The sequence below is a fragment of the Symphodus melops genome (genome assembly GCF_947650265.1).
Source record: "Symphodus melops genome assembly, chromosome: 16".
In the NCBI taxonomy this organism is placed as follows: Eukaryota; Metazoa; Chordata; class Actinopteri; order Labriformes; family Labridae; genus Symphodus; species Symphodus melops.
The window spans coordinates 8428929-8452826 of record NC_136706.1 but is presented as its reverse complement, the minus strand read 5'-3'; the positions used below and the strand labels follow the sequence as shown (position 1 = coordinate 8452826).

The following is a 23898-nucleotide window of genomic DNA, read 5'->3' as shown; positions in this document are numbered from 1 at the left end:
TGCGGTTTAAGCGACAGTGATGATGCATTCACCGTTTCTGCAACGTGGTGATCCAGCTGAATAAACCGGGACTGTAGGTGAGTTAATCTTCTTGATTTCCTGTTTCATTTTAATGGCAAAATGACACAAGGCGAACGTTATTCAATTCCTCCTTTATTTTTGGCTGTGTTTGAATGGGCTGCAGTGATCAGGAGGCATCCATGATTGTAGTTTCATTTATATAGAATTGTATTTATCTCAAAGTAACCAATAGTCCTATTGAATGCGATGTATGAAGAGAACACTATACACCATGTCTGTGTTGATATTAACTTAATATAAGCCAAACATCATTATTCAGTCTCTTTACTTCCAACCAAGCAGAGCAATTGAAGGTTGCAAAAGCCGGACTGACTTCTGTTTCTCCCTTTTAATCATGTAACAAAAACATAACATGCGTCTCACATATGCACATTGTTTAGAAACAATTTAAAGTTACAGTAATGGAATTTTTAGTATGCCACAGATTATTGGTTTGTTTTCCAAAGTATTTAGCATAATGCAGACATGGACATTGAAAAGCTGAATTTCTGTGAGCATGGATTGAAAAACCTTTAAGTGAGTCCCAGGGCACAAACCTGTGCTCTATGACCCCTGTAGGACTTTGTAATCCTGACTAATAAAAAGCCAATTTATTAGCAATTCAGTCACATTAAGCAATCACGGTTGTCTATTGTGTACTTATCTGCACTAATGTTTAAAGTTGCTGGACCACAAGCACATCTTGTGATTTGTCAGGATTGCAAGCAGTTAAAATTGTTTCTCTTTCAAGATCTGTAAGTCAGATAATGTCATACTGTATGTGGTCAGCTTAATCTGCATGTTATTGTGGTCACGATTTAGGCTTCAGTAACTGCATGTACGCTGATGATGCAACTTTTAATGCATACATTTAAGAAATGTAAATCCATCATGTTGCCTTTAAAGCCGTTGTGCTGTCACTTCCTAGGGCACGACTCGTTCATCATTAGAAAAAGTTGGTGAGCAGCTGCTAGAGGAAGTATTGATTCAGCATTGCCGCTCTGGTACACCTCAAACACTCTCCAACTGATTGTGTCACATAGGGTGTGATACAAAAAAGACACTTTGAAATCTCCAGCTGGACTCTTCGAAATCTGCAGATCTGATTCACATTTTTTGTGTTTTTGTTTCTCAACAAACACTCTTGAATCAATATGGATAAAATGTTAATTAAAGAAATAAGTTTTGACATATCTGAATACCCTAAACAGGACTCGAGCATTCTTGTTTGCTCTGACCTAAACAGTCCTAAATGTAAATATATTCATATTTGTAGGTCAGCTCTTGCTTACTCACTGGAAACTCCTGGTGTCCTTGCTACAGATGTTCTGTACATCCTGATAACAATGCATGCAGCCACAGAGCTGGAGCTATTCTTAGACACTGAAGGTGAAATGACTAAAGAGGTGCAATAGCTTGTGTGTGATCCTCACCTCCTCTTTAACTCTTTTAGACCGATGATGCAATGGAGCCAAAACTCCAGAGGACGGGTGTGTTTACACTTGGAGAGACTCTTGTAATCAGGCTGACCGTCCACTATGAATGTCTGTTCCAATTTTTGTACCATCTATCGAGAATTTTGAAAGGACAAGTGGGCAAGTCCTCTGTTGGTGGAAGCCCTAGAGGACAAGCCAGAGCATCATCAACATCTTTACGTTGTTTTTTTGTTTTTTTTATCTTGGGTCCATTAATATTTATCTTTTCCTTGTTCCCCCTACTATCTCTTTATCTTTATTCCATGTAAATCCATTTCATAAGAGTCAGACCCTTTCATAGGACTGTCAATGTCTGTGCAAGACTTGATGGCTTCACAAAAAAATAGGTGTTGAGAAATTTCTCCCCGGACAAGAGATGTAAACTTTATATTGGGGGGGATCACTTATTCATTTTGGCGATCATACTTTGAGGATATCAAATGTCTGCCGCAACTTGTGTGCAAATCCTTCAAGAACATTATCAGGATAAGTGGAAACATGAATGTTCTGGTTCTATAGGACCACAGAACTATATTAAAGACCACAGAATTTCTTTTTATCTTTTATACGTTTATCAGCTGAGGACATTGAAGATATGTATAAAATTGTATCGCAATTAATAACATTTTTGGTCGATCGTAAATATTTCTCTTTTTCAAAGGAAAGGTCAAGAGATTTGCTAAAAAAGGAAACATTGTCGACCTCTGAACAGGAAAAGTCAGAGGATCATCAAAATCATTTTAAAAATATGATTTTGGGACCATGACTGTCTGTGCAAGATTTCATGGCAACATGTTAAATAGCTGTAAAGACAACCTCCTAACGGTTTATTAGAAAAGTCATAAAAACCCAACAGAGAAAAGCCACAGTCTAACTGGAAATGGGAATAAATCAATTTCCTGTTAATATATTCTTGTGGGACCTTGAACATCATTTGGTCATTAAGCGTCAAATGTATGATTCCAGATTGTTTAAAATAGAAATTTGAGTAAACTTACAAATTCAAGAGTCTTAAGGATTCCTCTATGAGGAACCATGAGTGTAAATGTAAGACTTCATGACACTCCATAATACTTGTTGGTATAATAAGTTTAGACCACAATGGGGGACGTGGATTGGCATATCCATAGATTCGATCTCCTAGCAGGGCTTTAATTATCTTACTGATTATCAAATGATGGCAGCAGCTCTTTAAATTGGTATCATGCAGCTTCTTAATCAACCAAACCATCGGATCTGTTCCTTAATGCTCTGGTTCTGTTTCCTATCATTTCAGGTCCAGTGTGCATGGTTTTAATGTGTGTGTGACGGAAGATAGAGCCTCACAGGATCTGATTATGGAGCCAAAATGATTAGGTTTGCTTTGATGAATGCTGTTAGGAAGTGGCCATCGCAGAAAGAATGAGTCACCATATTGATTGCCGCCCTCCTCCTTCAGTTGCTACTTCTCACTAGAAACCTCCCTGCCCTCCCCTTCTTTCTCCGTTAAATCACTCCATCCATCCCTCTGCTTGAAATTCATGTTTTTGAGTTCATTTTTTCTCTCCATCTCTTTGTGACGTGCCAGATACCCTCTCTCCCCCCCTCTTCTTCCCCATAGATACAGTACGTCAGAGAGGATTTGCAGAGAGGTGGCATGAAGCCAGGCTGAGGGCTGCATACCAATAAGTGCATGACTCGCTCTGCTCTCAGGTCTGGATGAGGGAGAGAGAGGGAAATGGGGGAGAGGGGGGTGGGGGGTCTTGTCACGAGAAGCCACGTCATCGCAGTGTGTGGAATCTATTTTTAGCAGCGTAAACAGAGGGATTCCAGCCCACTGATCATGGCTACACAGTGAGAAGTGGGTGGTGGGAGGCAGGAGACGCTCTGGATGTGAATGAACGACACTTTCCACTTAGTCCTGACTGTCTGCCTCATGCTTCGCTCCCCTCCCACTGCCTCTGCATGTCCAGGAGAAACACTGCGCCACAAATAGCTCGATGAGCTCTCAGTCTGATGCTTTTTTCACCGTATGCTTCACATGCTTTAACACATGTACTGTCTCTTATATAGGCAATACTGGAGCATGTAAAAAAAAAAAAGAAGTGTATTCGCCCTTTTCTGAACAGATTAAATATTTCTTGCACTCAAAGATTTTATATTAGGGTAAATGCAGGTGAATTACATAAAAACACAACTGGATTTTATCAAGTTTTATATATATATTTTTAATATAAACAAGGAAAGGATATTAAATGCAATCTCCAAATTTGAGTAATTAAGTTAAGCAAACTTTGTTGCACTCATGAAGGATTTATGGATTTATTTCCTTACGTTAGTGGATGGTAAATCATACGTAAATCTAGTTATCGCTTGATCTTTACCAAAGAACTTCCTACATTTCTTTGCTGAGTTTTAGGTTTATGCAAAATAGGGGAAACTAATATAATAACCAAAAAATAAACTGAACAGGCACAGGATTATTTTCCAAGTTTCCATACAAAAACAACACAAATGTTTTCAGGCCACATGGGACCTTGTTGAACATATGATTAGTCGATGTCTTCTTATTAAGACAGGAGCAATTTATGAAATAAATGAGAGGATGGTTTTCAGCATAGAAATATGGTGATTGACCTTACACCACCTCATTGTTACCAATTGTTTTATACCTCATTAAAAATCAAAATACTGTGCTTAATGGATCATTTATAAGTAAGTGGTTATCATACTGCTACCCAGTACAATAATGTTTGTAGGACCTGTTTACGGTTTCCAGCTGGCAGTCAGATGGTGCTTTTGCAAAAACATTTTAAATATAGATCAGTACCTACACAACGTCCCCAGTTGCTCTTGGTGGGGGTGGGGTGGGGGGTGGGGGAGTTATTGTGAGGGGGGGGGGGCTCATAGCTGTCACATTTAACCATGTTTGCGTTGCTGGCTTTTAGCACTTAGTCTAATTAACAGTCCAAAGGCTTTGTGCGGATGCAGTGAGGCGTTTGTGTCCTCATTAAATATTCACACACACACACATATTCAACACCGTGGACCAGCTCCCTGTTCACCTGATACTCAGAGCGTCACTGTGTTAGTTAAAAGTAATCTCTGAGCGTCTGTTTGCTCACTGATTAGACGGCTGGTCGTCATCATGTTGGCTCTGTTAGGATCCACTTTCCAGTACTGAAGCTTTTAACTTGATGTTTAAATTAGTATCTGTGCAACTGGTTTATCTGTTTTATTTTCTAGTAATCACTGAACACAGAGAACACATGAGGGAGGTGCTGCCATGACTCTTTTAGGTTATGGTGCAAGTGGGAAAGTGACTATTCCCCAAAGTTATTTATCCTCTATGGAATAGGGCTGTTTTTTAGATTAATTCACCCTGCACATCCATTGAGTAGATATTAAAATATTTAATGTGATCGGTGAAATCTTTGACCTGCTGGTGGCACTATAGGTACGGTTAAGTGATCGACAAAGTCAAAAGATTCATTCATGAAGTACCACGAATGTTTGTGCAACATTACATGTCAGATATTTCCGTCCGGACCAGGAGACAAATATTTGCTAACTGTAAAGCAAAACTGATAGCATTGTGAAAAATTCTTTAAGAGAGAGAAGCATTTCGTCTTCATGGATACTTAATCTCCAGGACAAAAAAAAGGGTTAAAGGTCCGAATGCACCTGCACTTCTGAAAGCGAATCCTCGGAGGCTCTGGAGTTGTGATTAACAGTAACGGTATTTTTTTGTCTTCAGCTTTTTAATTAACTAGCTTAATTAACAACAGTGTCTTTCTCTGCTTCTTTTTTTCCTTCTCTCATTAACAAACAGAGTAGTTGAAAAAAGGAGGCGGTGTGTTTGATGAGGACAGGTGCTTATTCTGCTGCTCTGATCATAACACCCCGACACCCTCTTCTCTGGAAAACAATTTGAAGTCTCGCGGTGGTTTTCGCCATGTTGGAAATGCTGACTCCAACAGAGACACAGGCAAAGAAGGGGAGTTGATGTATAGGCTAAATTCATATTTTAGTTGCTGAAACAAGAACTCTTGCTAGCATATTTCCAATTATGAAAATAAGTGATTTAAGAAGTCAAAAGACAAGGAGAAGCCTTACATAAGCACACATCAATCAAATAAACGACTGCGTAATACTGGGCGTGTGCCTCGACCTCTTGGCCTAGACTTGCTTCTGCGATCAGTAGAACGTGACCTTGACCGCCTGCCTCTGTGTCCTGAGTCAAGTACATTTACCATTTACAGTTTCAGGTCATTGCCAGGATTTAACTGCAGTGAAGCCTAGCCTCCTGGCTAACAGCTACAATGCACCTCACTAAATGAGCTGCACCCTTTTAATATGCATACTTATGTGTAACAGTACACTTGAACACAATCAAAACAGAACATTCCCTTTCCTTTTTTCACTTATAACTTATAAAGAAATAGCTGTAGAGACCATGACCATTATTTGTACTTAGCTGTGAACATGTTTATTTTTGTTGTAAGAAAGTCTATCTTTTTTGTTCTTCTACAATTTTGAGCCTTTCTTAATTAAATTATAGTGTCTGAATGCTAGCAGTTGGTCGTAATGAAATTCCCCTTTAAATCTGAATATTTTGTTGGAGGTTAGAGATGAAGGTACCATCAATAATTGAGGAAAATAAGAGAACGTAGGCATGTTTTTAATATCTAAACTGAGCAGCAGGCCTCAAATTTGCAAAGCTGCTCAATGAATTTGTTTGTTAATCCCTTGAATTTGGATTAACAAACTGAGGTTCAAACAGTAAGGATGTGAGCTGTAATTTTACCCCCCCCCCCCCCCCCCCCCCCCACACACACACACACACACACACACACACACACACATACACAGTGATTCATTGCCTTCGCCATTAACTGGTAACACTGGCAGTGCAGAGCAATTTGAGCATCATCATCGCTAACCGCCCTGCTAGCATCCCCAACACAACCATTATAATACTGATCTCTGCTATCACCGCCACCCTTCATGCCTCCTTCCTCTACCCCCCTCCCCACATCTCCACCACCAGCCTGAGCTAAAAATAGCCATCCTCTCTCATCAGCCAGTCATCACATCAGGGCCGCGTTCATTCTCACTTGCCCAACACGCCTCTTTTTAGATTGAGATGTTTTGAACGCATCAGGAAACGTAACTTCTGGGTCTAATATTTCCAAGAGAATGGTCTCAGCTAATGTCATACGCATTCAATCAGTTATTCTCTGGATTTCTCTGAAATAGTTTTTCATTTCATTCTCACATAATGAAGGTGTCTTTGTCTGCTTTCTCAAACTGGAAAGAGGAAGGAAATGATTTCCGAACATGACTTCTGCTTCACACAGGGTATTGATCCAGTGTGAGGCCACATTTTCACCGAGATGTGTTTTCATGTTTACTCCAAATCCATGTCCCTGTGCTCGATAAATTAAGATCAGCTGTGAACTGAGTCTCATTGGGACTGTTTGTCATTAACAGGAGGAAGTCTGGAAAGCATCACTTGAGATGAAGTGCAGGTCAGTGATAATCAAAATCTTTTCTGGGGTTGGAGGAAGCATATAGAAACTCTACTTAATGAAAGTGTAAAATATAAGTCTGTTTGTTTACTCAGCTCCGTCTATGGTTCCAATGAGCTGTTGAAAAGAATTAAATCCATCGAATGAATTATTGAGCAAAATAATATGTTCATCCATATAAACATTGACTCCTCCAGACTTCCTGCAGACATTTTAAAAAGAACAGGACAGAAAAGGTCCGGGTACAGTCAGGGTGAAAAATTTGCAATTTGTATCACAAATGCAGCTCACCATGATCATTTTGGGACAGAAACGGTTGCGCGTGAGTGAAATTACTTTTTATTTATTTAGCTACATACCATAAAAAAAAAAACACATTTACTTAATCTTTTTTTACACTCTTGACCGCACTTGACAGAACTATCATGAGTGCTTCATAAGAAATGAAACTGAGTTGGAGTAAATGAACAAAAACGAACGCTCCGCTGGAATTTAAAGGGAACGCGTGCTGCAGCAGTCGGCATGACATCCTGACAAATACTTTCAGTAAGATCTGAGGAGGTGGTGTGCAGAAACCTGCAGCCAAACAGTGTTCCTGTTTTCTGTTTGGATGAGTAACAGGAGTGTCTGCTGAGGAAAGATGTGTCAGACAAGATCACAAATTAACAGTAATTGTGGCAGATGTTGAGGTTTAGAGCTCTTGTGTTTGTGTTTGTGTGGGCTGATTCTGTTAGCTTGTGTTCTGCTGATGCTCAGATAAAGTGTGCGTGTGTGCTTGTGTGATGGGAGGAGAACCCATCAACAAGTCAATTCATTCTGAGGATATCTGCAGCTCATAGATAAAACCAGAAAGGGAGGAGAGGGATGTAACGAAACACGGGGCTGGTTTTCATTCCCAGCATCACTTCTTACTCTTTGATATGACAGAAAATTGAATCTAAGTATTAAGTTAGCCTTTTGTGGTCTCTTGCAGGGAAATGTGTTCAGGTTCTTATTTCTCGTGCCGTAGCTGTGTATAAAATCTCCTTAAAAGGTGAAGCAGCAGTCATATGATCCCCTATAGCGGCGTCTGGCTGCAGGTGGGATATTTTTAACCTGAAACCCACTGAGACGCGTCGGCTGGATGTAATTAATGTCGTTTATTAGGTGCAGACATGTGAGTCACAGAATTTATCTTGTGCTTGCAGCGAGCACTCGGTGCACATCAGGTCTCGTTGAGAGAAATAGCACCAGATTGTGTCTCATCTGTCATGTATGTACCTGTATGACTTTCACAGTAGTGAGCAAAGTGGCAGATTATGTCAAAATGTAATTAGTTGAACAAACAAGTACTGTGAGGGAAAGAGCAAGTTTGTCATCTATGACCATATATCTTGTCTCTTTCTTTGAGACAGTTTATTGCGGTGGATTGATATCACTCTTATCTTTGCTAAATATGACTCTACAGATTGGATTGTTAGCTTAGCTACGCATACAGACCTAAAACACATGGAAACAGTTAGCCTCGCTCTAGCCAAAGCTAGCAGGGGATTGATTACATTTATAAATGCAAAAAAAATAAACCCTCAATGTTTCCCCAAAACACACGGATGAGAAAGCTGTATCAATAATTGGTGTGTGTGTGTGTGTGTGTGTGTGTGTGTGTGTGTGTGTGTGTGTGTGTGTGTGTGTGTGTGTGTGTGTGTGTGTGTGTGTGTGTGTGTGTGTGTGTGTGTGTGTGTGTGTGTGTGTGTGTGTGTGTGTGTGTGTGTGTGTCAAACATGGTATGTGCATTTCAAAGTAGTATTTAGCAGTTTGTCCATGTAAACTGTTCTAAAGATAGTTCATGATGAACCGCTGTGTAACTGTTCATCATCACTGTTGTACCTAATTAAAAAACATCAGGTGCTTGTCTGTGGATTTTGTGACATAGCTTTATATGAAATAGATTCCTGTAAAGACAGGATGTAGTTTAAGTCTGAAAAAGTTGTTTGAGCATCCATCTATATTTTAAATAATAAATGGCACAGTCTGGACATTTCAGTAGTTTTGTTCATTCTTGATTTTCGGGCTCAAATTTGACTCCCAATTTGGAGCTGCTCAGTTGGCTCATTTAGATTCAGTGAACAACACGTGTGAGAGAATCGCACAGCAGGATGGTCACGACTCCTGCAAACACACGCACAATCATCAGAGCCGGTGATCCAGCGCTTCAGAGATTAAAGTAATTCATGCTCATGTTCTGCACAGCTTCACTGAACGTCACTTTCAAGCAGAACAATTCGCATTTCAAAGAATCACATTTCAAAGAAGGCGTTTTTTTGGCCTTGATGTTTTGTCTACAGACTTTTTCCATGCGTTTATTAGTTTGTGTCCCTCACTGTGTTCATGTGCAGTGTGTTCATCCCATATGAATCAGCTGCACAGGTAAACTGTTACAAAAAAAAATATCTGACTATTACAGATGGTTTGAAAATACAAGACTGTCAGACCAAGCCGACCAATTTTAACACCTTTTTATGCTCAAATGTTTGTCTCTGATGAAATCCCTATGATCTTTGTTGAAAGAGATTTCTTGATTGTTTTTTGGGTTATTTTACTTTAGGTTATACATTATAACACAACTGAATAGATTTTATTTTAATTTTTTTCACAAGACTATACACCCTTTTTGTCTCACACTTTTATCATTTTAAAAAAAGGTCTCTGTAACTCTTCTTCATGTTATTCCTCCTGATAAAAGGTATTTTGATAGAGACTAGAGATTCAACAAAGAGCCAGTTATGCATTACATCTGGAACCGTATATTACATTTCAGCCTCTCGCATTTAATGAGCTGATGTTTGACAATTTTAATTCTGAATGATTTTTTTTTTACTTTTGAGATTGTTGCTTTTCAAATGTGAGGATTTATATAGATTAGATTAGATTAGATTTGACAAATGGTGTTACAAATGGATAAGGGGAGAAAAAAAATATGACTGATTATTTATTATTTTTGAATAATTATAATTAATATTTTTATATAAATTATTTTTTGGACTGACTAACAAAACAAGATGCCGCTTCAGACTTCTTTCTCGCATTTAACAAATTATTCACACATTTTTACTCTTAAATGAGAAAATAAAATACAGTGGGTTTCTACTTTCCATGAACATGTGATGGAGACAAAATAGATAAAACATTTAAAATACTCAAATAATGGCAGTACAAGAAAACTGTTGAGATAAATCATCAAAATACAATCATGTAGAAATGTAATCTTTGATTTTGGTCTTAAAGCGTCAAGAAAATAAATTCAAAGGGGTTTATCTAAAAGAAGGAATCCTTTATGGATTTCACACAATGTTTGTACAATTTATTCATAAGTAAGAGTGAAAGCAGAAGGGCATATTTTGAAATGAAATTTAGTTTTGTGTTTTTACAAAAAATTCCTGCACGTCTGATAAACTTCCCAGCTGCACAGCGATCATTAAATCAATGTAGAGCTGACTCTGGCTCAATAATGGGAAAAGAAATCAATCTGTTGGGCTGCACCAGCGTCTCCCTGCATCACAACAAAACCAACCAATCAGGACTCAGCCTCATGCGCCTCCATGGTAACAGAGCTGCCTAACTCTGGAGGAGGTGGAGACAGAAGGGGGGAGTAAAAAGAGGAAGGGGGAAACATAAAATAGGTGGATGAGGGAAGGAAGAGGAGAAGGAAAGGGAAGACAGCTTCTTCTTTTTATTCACAACGAGGATTTGAAAACACTCCTTCCCCCTACAAAGGGGGGAGGATTGGGTGACGGGAGACGGCAGCGAGTGCAGGGATGAGGAGGGAGGATGGCTGGGCTGCTGGTCTCAGTGGGACCTTATATCCGCAACGGCCGCTCAGCTCCGACTCTGTTTTGTGGCTGTGGTGAGGTGTGTTTTCTTCTGTTTTCTTTGAAAAATAATGCATATATGTCTGAGCTGTTTGCTCTGAAAAAACATGGACGCCTGCCTGCTTGACTTGAACAAGTCCAGACTGATGGATACAAAGACATGTTAGGTTTGAGGCTCTGCAGGTGGCTGTTTTTTGAGGCGGAGACTTTAGTAATTTCCCCTTTAAGAAAAATACAAATCTGTCGAGCAGTATGTCAGTTTTTATTTGAGTTTATGTGTGTCTGTTTTAGTTGCCGTTTCTTACAGTATATGCAACATGCTTGAAAATCATCTTTGATGGTTTGGATATGCGGCATATTCATGGAGTTCTTCATCTCAGAGAGGTGCATTGTGCTGGTATGTGTTTAAGCAAATGAAACCCAAACACAAAATACTCTGAGATACCATTTATTCATTTCTAATACATATTATTGATGGTCTATTGTATTGGTGGAAAAAGACAGAATTTTGCTAAAGACAAGTGACACAATAATGTTCCATATTTGTTACATTTTTTTCTTATGGTATTGGACAGGCGTATTTACTAAAGTGAGCTTTGTTGAACTGTTTGTTTTTACACATTTTGCTTAATCTTTTAAATAATGTATATATATTTGGAAATCTTCAGAGGTTTAAAGGGCAGTTTGGCTGCAGGCGATGATGATCAATCCATGTTATTTAGTACTTGACTGTCTTTCATGAAACATGGAGATATGCGTGGTGCAATACGAATCACTTAGCCCCATTTTCCACCGAATTGGATGCATCCTGGTGCCTCCCTATGTGACATGATGCGTCGGCCTTTTGCTTTCCAGTTTGTGTCAGAAACATGCTTAGAGATGTAAAATGTATGGTTTGTAATTTGCAATTGTTGATATATTATAATCTGAAGAACTTAAAATAACTTCACCTCAAACAAGGCATTCACATATAGACAAGTGTGAGTGGGACGTCATTATGAATCTCCTGCATGCAAGGATGAAAAAGAAAAAATAATAACAGAGAGATGGATCAGTAGATTTTGTATCCTGTAATCCAAAAGTTTCCAAAATGTAAGGGTGAAAATTAAAGTGATATAGTTTTTACAGAAACAGGTGAGGATGAAATATTTCACCTTCATTGTTTGTGCTTTTCAAAGCTAAAAAGTGCTGCTTAAGATTTTCTGTTTATTAAATAGATTTATCCATGTACAGTTTACATTTTGATTTTCACATTAAAAAATATAATCATTGATGCTTTTTTGTGCTTAAGTTCATTTAGTCATGCAAATGTATCTTTTTATTCCTACATTTATTCCATGCTAACCTTACACTTGTATATTGATTTTCATTTTTCAAAGCCTGATTTCAATTTTCAAATTTGATGTAAATAACAAATATTTACAGCCCACATTTTATTAATAAGCTCAATGGTTTATGATATCATTATTAAAAAAATTGATATTGCTTTTTCAAGCCAATAATAGTTTTTGTTATGCTAACATTTTAATCATTTATGTTATTATTTAACATTACTATTCTTAATATTACCAACGTGAGGATGGATCTCACACTTTAAACACAGCTAACTTGTTGCTATATTTTACAGACACTGGGAATGTCTCTCATCATAGGGGCTTACTGTGTAGGCTTAGTTATACTACTGCAAACATAGCTAGTTGGCAAGTTAGAATTTGCTAATAGGTTAACATATTTTAAATCAGTAGGTAATTAGAAATGCAAGGTCCCAAACAACCACTTTGAGATGTAACTTTACCAGTCAGTAAGATTATTGAAAACCATTTTTTAATAGATTGAACAACACTAGGCTACTTCTGTATGAACGTTGTGACTTGTTTTAAAGAACCCAATGAGAACTGTACTGACTCAGCTGAAGATGCTGCATACTGAGTTGATGTTTTAGCTCTCACTGTTTTCATTTTGTTGTTCCAAGTAACTGTAAGAAATGAGTCTTTCACATCAGCCGGCTAATTTGGCAAAAGGAGCTGGATGGAAAAACAGAGCTAAAAGGACTTTTAATATTTGACTTCTTCCCTTTCTTACCGTTTTGCAAACAATTGTTGCAGACTTTAGATAATCTTGAGGCTGTTGTCATTTAGGCAAAACCATCCTGTTTTTAATCAAATAAGAAACAATTACCGATGTGCAGAATTTAAGCAGTAGTAGCTACAAAAAGTCAGGGCAGGGAGGAGTGTGAATAGCCAGCTCTGGTGGTAAGTGCTCTCCGCTCTTGACATTCAGGCTGAGACACTTACAGACTGTCTCTTCACTGCACACAGGCTTTGAGTCTAATGTGAATGCGTGGATTGTAGGCTGTTGTTCGTTTTTCAGGGGTTGAGCAGTCGGCCTGTGGGAATGAGCTGCTGGCAGGCCGTGTTGTGTTTAATGGAGCAGAGCTGTTTTTCTCTATAGTTGGTTGCCTCGGTGGCAAATTTTGTGAGATTTAGCCTGTAGGCCTCTCAGTGTGCATCACACAGGACTGTGATGGACGGCAGCTGGCAGCCGGTCAGACTTTCAGAGGAGCAGATGAGACATTTACTTCCTATGGAGGCAGATGGGTGCAGTGGATTTGCTTTTTGGCTGTGAGCTTAATTCACCATATTTACACGGTGGACATTTTCCTCTGATGTCATGGTTATGATGGGAATCTCAAAGTCTGTTATCAAATCATGTGTTTGAGTTTGTGGTGACAACATTAACATTAGCTATTGCTGATGAATCAGGATCCTCTAGATCATGTGCAAAGGTTATCTAATTATATTAGTCTGCTTTGGCCAAGCTAAAGTTAATGTTAGCTTTGTTAATGTTAGGAGGTGTCTAAATGCTAACATATATTTAGTTACAACATTTTTGAGTCTGATAGAAATGTATAAGCTTACAATAAGGGAGTGGTTATGCTAATGTTAGCTGTTGACTGACTAGCTAATGTGTAGTCAACAACAGGGCAGGCTTTAGGCACCTTAGGCACAGCCGACGTAGGTTGTTGCCTAGATTGCCATGCTCTGGGGGCGCCAGTGTGAGCCCTGAAAACTTTTTTAAGTAAGGAAGATGTTGATTATTAATTTAATGTTTCTTCTAAGGTTCATCTGAAGTAATATAAAACAGACACTAAAGTACTAATTACATGATATCTGCATATTTTGTAGAAGCCAGTGTCGAAAACCTTAGCCCTAATGCAATGGTACAGTAAATGCACATAAGATACTGTATATAGACTGTGGCAGTTCATAGAAGAATCGCAATGCAGCACTGCATTACATCCTCTGTCTTTGAATACGTTTATTGTGACTGTCTATGAGTGAATATTACCAAAAAAAATAAAAATATGGTGAAATATGGCGAAAATATGGTAACAGAAAAACAAAGAGTGCATAAAATGGCATCGGTTTAGCCATTGAGCTGATATTAAAAAATGTCCTTGGGGAGAATCCATCAAATCCACAACTGAGGTTGTCCAAATCAAATCGTCAGGTCTCTATTGAATTCCTGTTTTGGTGTAGGGAGAAACAAATTATAAGAGTATCATTTTTGATGATTAGGTTATTTTGGCATAGTTGTTTGTTTTTATTGCCTTTTTCTAAACTTTGGTTTTCATTTTATTTTACCATGACCAGATGTGTTTCTTATTTTTGCTTACTAAACAAAGGTTACTTGAACTTCTTCACATCTTTGGACATACATTACTTACAGTTGTTGGTTTATATACAGGTTCAATCGTATCAGTATCACTAAAAGAGGCACAAACTTCATCATTTAAATGGGTTAGATTGAATGGAGATGAATAGAGGTAAAAGGCAAATTTCCTTCTTCCTCTTTTTTGTAGCTCCATGTGAATTTGGCTGTCAGCCCAGGACAACTTTATTTAGGATTGAACTCAGTGGACATTTCCAAAGTAATAAGAGGGAATGGAGCCATATTAAGGAAGAGATACTGAAAGATGTTGAGATGAAACACATTACATCACATATTGATAAAGCACTCTGAAAAAATGTAATTGAAGTTTGTGGTTGCCTGCCAACTCTGAGTCCTGCATTTGATGTTCCTCTTCCAGGGATAAGTGCTCTGCTTATTATGAAGGACTGAAGTGAACCCGGCTTATGTCACTATTTGGCAATTGACAAGGAGCTATATGCAAGCTTATGTAGTAGACACATTGTACAGTTTTGGAATCATACATTTGAGACCAAGTTAAGAGCTGGTTATACAAATGGAAGTCACATGATGAAGGATGGAAAATGGAAAATCAGAAGAGCCATAACCAAGGATGTACAAGTGTTTACTCGTTTATAGTTGTTTTCTGAATGTGTTCGTACTTACTTAAATGAGAAGGGTCTAATCTGCATGCTTTGTTCTATTAATGACCTCTGATGATATTCTGATGTCAACTAGTTATCCTCTTTGGTCCATTCAGTTCATTTGGATTTTGCTCTGTCTGCAACCTGCCAATGATGTGCTGGATCAATAAGCTGATGGAAGGGGAAAAACACAAACAATCCAAAAGGCTCGACTCATGGCTTCGACTGTCTCTCTGTCTGTGTCTGTAGCCTCTTTCACATATGCACCTTTAAGCATTTCTAGAAAGTGTCAGGGTTAATCTGCCCTTGAAACTGATGATCCTCAGAGTGGAGGGTTTACCTGTTACCTGACCTGTTCCTGTCAGAAACATGAGCATTAGCATTGAAATCAATATTTCAGTCCGCATCAAAAATCCTACATCCTGCTGATGTAGCTTAACATCAGGTTCATGTTAAAAAGCTAATGTAGCCATGCTGGTTTCCCTGCCAATTTGATCCTCCTGACCTCTACAGTTCATCTGCTGCAGCATCATCACAACCAAACATGCACGAACTAATCATGCACAGATGGACAGACTGTGTGACGCAACCTATACACATGCACGCACGCACACACACACACTACAACTCTTTCCTTCATCACAGCGCCAGCTTTACAGTGGACTTAATCTGTCTCAGATTAAGTTGTCTTCGTCATGTGACTTCTGTATCTTCACACTCTGTCTCTACTGTTTGAATAGAGGCGTGTAAATATTGACGTGAAGGAAGTTTTCTTTAGGGAAAGAGCTAGCCATTAGGTTTAATAGTGTTTTATTTGTACATATACAGTAGTGTAGACACATATTATATGATAGGCTCTTTAAGAAATAGTCAAAACTTCTGAAGAAAATGTATGCAAATAATCTATTGTGATTATGTCTATGTATTTTGGCAATAAACAAAATCAGTAAGTTAACAATACCAGAACATCTTAATCATGATACAAGTACATACATGTATAATTTAATCCTAACAACAATTTTCAAGACAAAAGATATGTGTATGTATTGTCATTGAAAAAATCTGTGTGGCTTGTAGAAATAAAGAGCATGCACCACTTAAAGTCCACTCTTCCACAATATGTAAAACTGCAAATACAGCCATTAATTAATCTAGCAGATTTTATTTCTTTTACAGTCTGGACAATAAGTGTGGTGATCCTCTCCTAAAGTTCCATGAGCGACAAATCAACAGCTTTCCCTAAAACCTGCTGACAAAGTCATAAACAAAAAAAAAACACAACCTCCACAACCAATTTGACTCAGAGCTGCTCTAGAACTATAACTATTTAAAACTGTATGTAATATATAAACGCTTGAAAAGATTGAATGTAGGGTTAATAAAGTTTGAGTATTTCCACAAAACTGGCAGTTTTTCAAAGATTCATGTGGTACGTAAAGCTGCTTAGATCAATCATTTGTACAAATGTTTACTGTTTGGGATCATAGCTTTGTTTTAAGTGAGACACCTTCAATAAAACTTTGCCGTCTACAGACAAGGTTACAATTTAAGCAATCTTACAATTTTAATTCAACCATAAGTAAGGTCCTTTACCTGCTTTTTGTAAACATAACAATGAGCATAGTCTTGTTACCTGCTCTTTCGTTAATGTTAACAGACAAACAGTAAGGTCCTTTACCTGCTTTTGTAAAGTGTCTCGAGATAATGCCTGTTATGAATTGATACTATATAAATAAAGATTGATTGATTGATTGATTGAATTTAGCTGGTGAACATAATCAGCTAGTTAGCAGCTGCTGTAAAGAGACGGTCACTCCCCTCAGGAGGTGGTGGAGCCCAAAAACAAAGCTAAAGGAGTGTAAATGTTTGACTTTCAACTTAAAAGGTGGCCTAAACAAAATTAACTTTACATTTTTTTTTGTAAGTGCTTGATGATCAAATAGGGACCTGTTTGCTGACGTTTAAAGTGAGTATTTGTCTATGCTTTATATTCATCTTGTTTTTGCACAACTATTATTTTACCAACACTAAAGTATCTGGGGAAAAAAAATTGTTGGTTGACATAAACGTTATCAGAAAGACTAAATGCTCTTGTAAAGTACAAACAGTTGGATTTAAAGACCACATTGACAACTTGGCTGATTCTTCAGCGTGTGGCACAGTCTGGATTTAGGTTGCTGGTGGATTTCAGGGATGTTGCTGGGTCAGTGGATTACCTTGTAACAGATCTGTGGGCGGGCTTTATGACACACACCGGATGTGTTGGCTTGTGTACGGGGGATTTAATCCTTGGGACAAACATGCTTATTCCTCTTCTGGGTTTGTAAGTAATGCAGAAAACTTAAGCCGACATTTTCTAGTATGTTTGTCCTGTTATCCCTCTTTGAGTGTATTTTGTTTTTCTTTCTCAGGTTTGACTAACGCTGCCTCCCACTCTCGCTGTCTGAACATGCTGCTTGGGTAACGAAGCCGACCAAGAGGAGCGTCTTGCCTCTTTACACTCCTTCCCCCTCTGGAAACAAACACACGCAAACACACACACTGCTCATTTCAAGCACAACCATGCTGATCAAGGAGTATCGTATCCCCATGCCAATGAGCGTGGAGGAGTACCGCATTGCTCAGCTTTACATGATACAGGTGAGTGATTGTACACAACAGAATCACACACTTAGACATAGAAAGAGACTGTTAATGATGTCATGGAATGATTTAATGAGGGAAGTGTGTGTGGTAGCACCAGAGAGTAATATATCTGGCCTCTTTTCGAAACAATGTGGAAACATCACAGGTTCAGGTTTGTGTGGAGGTCAGGAGTCTAAGGTGTTTTGTGTTGAGCTGTATTAGGAGCAGAGAGCTGGTTCAAGGGTCGCAGGAACAGCATCGTCCTGCAGAACAGATGGCGCTCCATATGCCTAATGTTTGGGATTATGTGGCATTTTATAATTTTCTGCACATGCACAACTTTAATATTCTGCAAAAAAGTGGGAAGTGATTTAGACATACATACTTCCAAGTGAAATGTGGCATCAAATCAATGAAAATAGGCGCTTAAGTTCACTCAGACAAAAACCGATAAAAAGCCTAAATGCACTTCATTTGGGCTTCAGGTTTTACACACCAGATGGCTGCTTTTTTTTTTTTTATAGCTCTGTTGTTTGTTTGATTACTGAAGTTTGGGACATTTAATGAATAAAATCCTTCCAGTCAATTTTTTTTAAAAACAATTTATTTATGGGGCTTTTTTGCCTTTTATTTAGACAGGACAGTGAATAGAGTAAGAAATTGGCAGCGCGAAATGAGAGGAGTACATCAAAGGAGCCACGGGTCGGACTTAAACTGGAACTGCCCACTTTGAGGACTACAGCCACCGCACATGGGGCGCAATGTAACCATTACGCCATCATTGCCCCTTAATGATTAAATGTTGCAGGTCAAAATAGCATTGCAAAAATGAGGGAAGAATTCTGCTTGCAATGTTTAAATAAATTCTGATTAGTGTGCATCACATGGATTCTTGTAGGCAGGTGTAGGAGTACAGTTTGGCAATGAAAAGAAAAAAGAAAGATTTGTCGAAGTTCTGTGTTGAAGAGCTGAATCAGATTCAGAAACAATTGTTTTTTATATCGATGATGTTTGTCCTCTGTTTGTTTTGAGGGAAACATTCATCTTTCAAGTTTAGAAAGTAAATTCTGAAGCTTGTTTGGGAACCAGTTCTTACTGAGCATATACAGTAGGGAAATGATCTATATCCATACCCAAAGGAGAACTTGTTTTACAGTCTGCAGTTTTCACTTATATAACTGACATAGGTGCTTTGAGGAAAACAAAAGACCACCAGGTATAGGAGGCCTGTAATTGGCATTCTGATTGCAGGGTGGTCCTCTGGAGTTAAATGTATCTTGTTGTTAACTTAAAACAAAGCATAACCATGAATTGTTTTTTGCCAATTCAGTGCACACCTGTTGGGCCTTTTACTGAACGGGATATTTAATGAAGGTGACATGAAGTCAGCACTAGTCTGCTTTTAGCCACTTTAGCCATAAAGACACTAAGTTGTGCTTCTGAAGTGGACGGGCGCATCCAGAGAGCTGCTCTGAGGTGGCATGGTGCCCCCTTGAAATCCGATTGACCATCCTTAGCGCCCCCCTTAGTGCTAGCCCAAATCCAAAACTATGATTGACTAATTGCCTTTACAGAGGTGGACTTAAATTAAGATCAACTATTTGGACTGTGCTGCAAAAGGCTGCTAGTAGCTTTTTTTTTATGTCAATGTGGCTTTTTTCTTACGTCAGGTCTTTGAACTTTGACTTTGGTCATGACTAAAACATTTCAGCTCTGCAAAGAGGCGATTCAAACTCATAAAAAATTAAATAGAAGAAAGACACCCACAGTGATTTAAGATAAAACAACAAGAACAACAAAAGCTGAAGAAATACAACAAAACCTCCTGTATAACAACACTTAATATACGCGTCATTGATAATACATAAACACATCCACTGCTGGACCACACCTCCTGCTACAGCACCACAGATGAACACCAAGTTGCCACAGTAACCAGTGACATCAGCTGCAGAATGGCAGTAGCTGCCATAATGTGTTTGTGATGCAGGTGAGAGAGAGAGAGAGAGAGAGAGAGAGAGAGAGAGAGGTGGGATGTGTGTGTGGGGGATCCATAACCATGACAACATAACATCTATCTCTGAATACAGTACCCATGATTATTTTGTATGCATGGATGGTGTTCAGGAGGGAAGACCCGATAGGAGGAAGCATATGGTTTTCTCTCTCACTGTTTAATTTGATTTGGTGGGATCTCATAACTGTAAACACACACACTAGTTGAATTAGTCTCAATGCCAGAATTATCTCCCTGCTGCTAAATAAACAGGAGTGCTTGAAGTGTTTGATGAATCTGCCACAGCCCCTATCAATACTTTTAAAGAAATAGAGTGATGTGTTGAGACAGAGTGATGAATAGAGACAAACAAACAAACAGCATTGACACATCATATAGAATTATGGCTACAGATGTTCATTATGTAATATGGAATATTTATGAATGTTAATAACTGCAGCAGTTGATGTCGGGGCTAAGATTATGACTGTGGGTGTTTTTTCACTTTACATTCGTAAATCTCAAAGTACTACAGAGTTGAATGCTTTAATTTACACAGCATGGGGCCAATTGTTAATCTGAATATGTTTTTATTACCTCATTAGAATGTCTTCAAACAGGAGGAACAACACACACACTATTCACAGGGTTTCTAAGGTCAGACCGATGCACTGTTTTTTTTCTCCTGTCAATTCTTAGATGCAATAGGGAAAGGAAATCATCCCATAACAAAAAATCTTATGTCGCTATTGGACTCTGGATGTTTTTAAAAGATGCATGGGATGTGGTTCTGACACTAAAAGCGCAGCATTGGTAGGTTTCAAAACTTTCCACTGTTCGAGACACTGAAGGTTGAGAGGCAGAACGTGAACTGAAGGTTATATTTACATAAGGTGTTTATATAGTTTATATCCATTGATGACCAATTCCATTTTAGCTTTACACCCTCAGTCTTCCTTTTAGTCTATGTTTGCAAAAAATATATCATCAAAGACCTTCAGAGAGTATCACACACTGTGTATTCATAAAGAGCCATACCTCCCTGTGGAGAAGCTGTATATAGTCAACACTCGGCACTCTTTGCTCTGAGCTCTCAGATGTGTGCCATTAATACAGATCCTGGGTGCAGCAGCACAGGGTAATTTAAGGGCCTCGGCTCCTCTCCTAAATTACATTACCTGCTAGATTACAGCAATTTTCCAGCTGTTTGCCTCCTCTGACCTTCATTACTGATAGCACATCCCTGAAGTCTTCAGGAGAGAGTTGCATGTTCAATCTGAGCTCTCCTTCTTGACCCCCACCCCACCCCTCCCTCCACTCTGCCTGTTAATAATGATCACCATGATTTGCATTCACGCGCTGCTGTTCCTTGATCTGGAGCACATTACAATAGAGGGAATAGAGCAGCTTTTCAATCATCGGCTTGGAGCAAGGATACAGTCATCTGACAGTTATTGTGTAGACACTAGAGTCAAATTAGGATGATGAAGCCTTTGCAAACTAGAATCAAGGTTTAATAATAATTCCTTGCATTTCAATAGGGTCTGTGCACCTTTTCAGATTCATGCTCAGGCCATAATTTTTAAAACTACAGTGCAATTATATAGGTAATTTATATTCCATTTTACAGCGGTGTGAAGGGAATGTTAGTTTATTTGAGGCGCGAAACATACAGTAGATGCACATCATCAACACCAGGAAATCAACACTCTGTTAGCTTCTGCCACCAGTGTCCCTTTGTCTCAATTGGCTGTATAGCCACACCTGTGCAGGTACTTAAAATCACTCAGAAAGGGAGCTAAAACTGATGCATATGAAGAGTTGTGGTTTCAGTTCATCAGATATCAGAGTCTAGCAGATTTAAGCTGTATCCCAAGAAGAGGTGTGTTTTTAAACTCCAGGACTCCCCCTGTGAAGCAACAGGACTAAATACTCAGTTTAAAAGGATCTGAGGGGTCAAACCATCTGTTGTGGTATAAAGAAAGGAGGTTACATCATCGACAAAAGGAAAATAATTGATCTGTTTAAAAAGCTGCTATAAAAGTCTGCCGTCCTGGACTCAACAGTGAAAAATAAATTGTTTTGGCGCTGAAGGGTGAAAATGATTGAGGAGGATTTGTGGATGAGAAAAACAGATGTACAGAGTATAAATAAGATGTGCAATCTGACTGAACGAACTCAAAGACGAGCAGTTTTTCTTTTCTTTTTTTTTTTTCTTCCACACGGCAGCATTTTTCTTCGCAGCTCATCACTTTGCTTCTGCTGCATCATCCATCCAGATCTGTGAGGGCATGTGAGAATTTCACAAGGTTAGACAAGACCCGAAAGAGAGACGGGAGCGCTTTGTCATGCTGTCAGGGGTTTTAATGTGAAGGGAGGGAAAGCAGAGAGAAGGCTGTCAATTGGGGGAAAAAACGTGGATGAGGCTTGACCTGCTACCTCTGGTTTTTTTTTATGGAAAATTAATTATCAATATAGGATTATTTGTTCCCCTCACTGTTCAAAATAAATTATTTTCCCCCTTTTTTAACAATTTTATTTACTTACCAAAGCTGAATTTACCCCAGAGTCTACGTTCTTTATCAGTTTCTGATACATTGTTAACCTGTTTAGAAAGTTCCTGTCAGGAGGGTAGTACTTGCAAAAATCCCACGAAGCCAGTATCAGAGGTTGTAACAGCGGCAAAACAGTGTCAATGTTTAGGACTGGGACAAAAAAGGCAGGACAGTAAGATTTGTGTGTGCATGTCTGTGTTGAGCTCCTACTGATTGTTTGTATGTCCTGCATCTTGTACTTCCACAACATTATGATGCAATGTACAATCACACACTGCACACCACTATTACTGTTGGCCATTGTGGAGTCAGTGTGAAAACAGAAAGGTGTGAAATCAACAACGAGCTGGTTTCTTGACGAGTCGTTCCTGATACTACAATTCTACAATTCATTTAGCGGACGCTTTTATCCAAAGCGATGTACATCAGAGAGAAAGTACAACACAAGCAAGGATCGAGAAAGGAGGAAACAACGACAGTCAGTGCACATGAACAGCTTTAAGTCAGAGAGGAGGATCTGTCTATATATATATATATATATATATATGCTATGTGTGTATATATATATATGTATTATATATATATACACATATATATAGACAGATTCTCCTCTCTGACTTAAAGCTGTTCATGTGCACTGACTGTCGTTGTTTCCTCCTTTCTCGATCCTTGCTTGTGTTGTACTTACTCTCTGATGTACATCGCTTTGGATAAAAGCGTCCGCTAAATGAATTGTAGAATTGTAGTATCAGGAACGACTTGTCAAGAAAGTTTTAGCTCCCTTTATTTATATATATATATATATATATATATATATATATATATATATATATATATATATATATATATATATATATATATATATATATATGTATATATACACACACACACACACAGTGCAAAACATTATAAAGTGTTTTTATACTTGCCTGTACTTGGCCGCTTTTTACTACATCCTATTGTCAATTGGTCCTGCATTGCACAGTACAAACTAGACAAGTTACAAAAATGGATTACATGTGAAGCGTATTGATGCTATTTTCTAACGGTATGTTTTATTAGGAAATAGCACAAACACTTTCCAGTATCAGCATGCGAGGCCTACATCTCATCCTTGTCCCTCTGTGTCCTGTCGTCTTTCTGACACTTTGCAGAAAAAGAGCAGGGAAGAGAGCTGCGGCGAGGGCAGCGGGGTGGAGATCCTAGAGAACAAGCCTTACGAGGACGGACCTGGAGGCTCGGGTCAGTACACACACAAAGTCTATCACATCGGCAAACACATCCCATCCTGGTTCTGTGCCATCCTGCCTCAAGCTGCCCTACGAGTGGAAGAGGAGTCCTGGAACGCCTACCCCTACACACGGACCCGGTGAGACAATCGCATAAGACTCACAGCACGTTTTTAGATTGTTACTTTGAAACGAGGAGCTTTTTTTTTTTTTTTTTTTTAATTAATTTATTTTTCATTATTCAAGCTTTGGTGTTCAAATGACTA

The 23898-nt window shown here is 38.6% G+C and overlaps 1 protein-coding gene across 3 annotated transcripts in view; it reads left to right on the top strand.

Moving 5' to 3' along the window:
• Positions 1-10537: 10537 nt before the first annotated feature.
• pitpnm2 (phosphatidylinositol transfer protein, membrane-associated 2) overlaps positions 10538-23898 on the top strand; it is a 33776-nt gene continuing 20415 nt past the window's right edge. The window contains exons 1-3 of one of the 3 annotated variants that reach the window (XM_079365120.1): positions 10538-10933; positions 17639-17867; positions 23558-23772. In XM_079365120.1, coding sequence (XP_079221246.1) covers positions 17790-17867; positions 23558-23772 — 293 coding nt within the window. In that variant the 5' untranslated portion in view covers positions 10538-10933; positions 17639-17789. The remainder of the gene's footprint in view (positions 10934-17638; positions 17868-23557; positions 23773-23898) is intronic. The other 2 variants (XM_079365121.1, XM_079365122.1) reach the window with 2 other exon arrangements.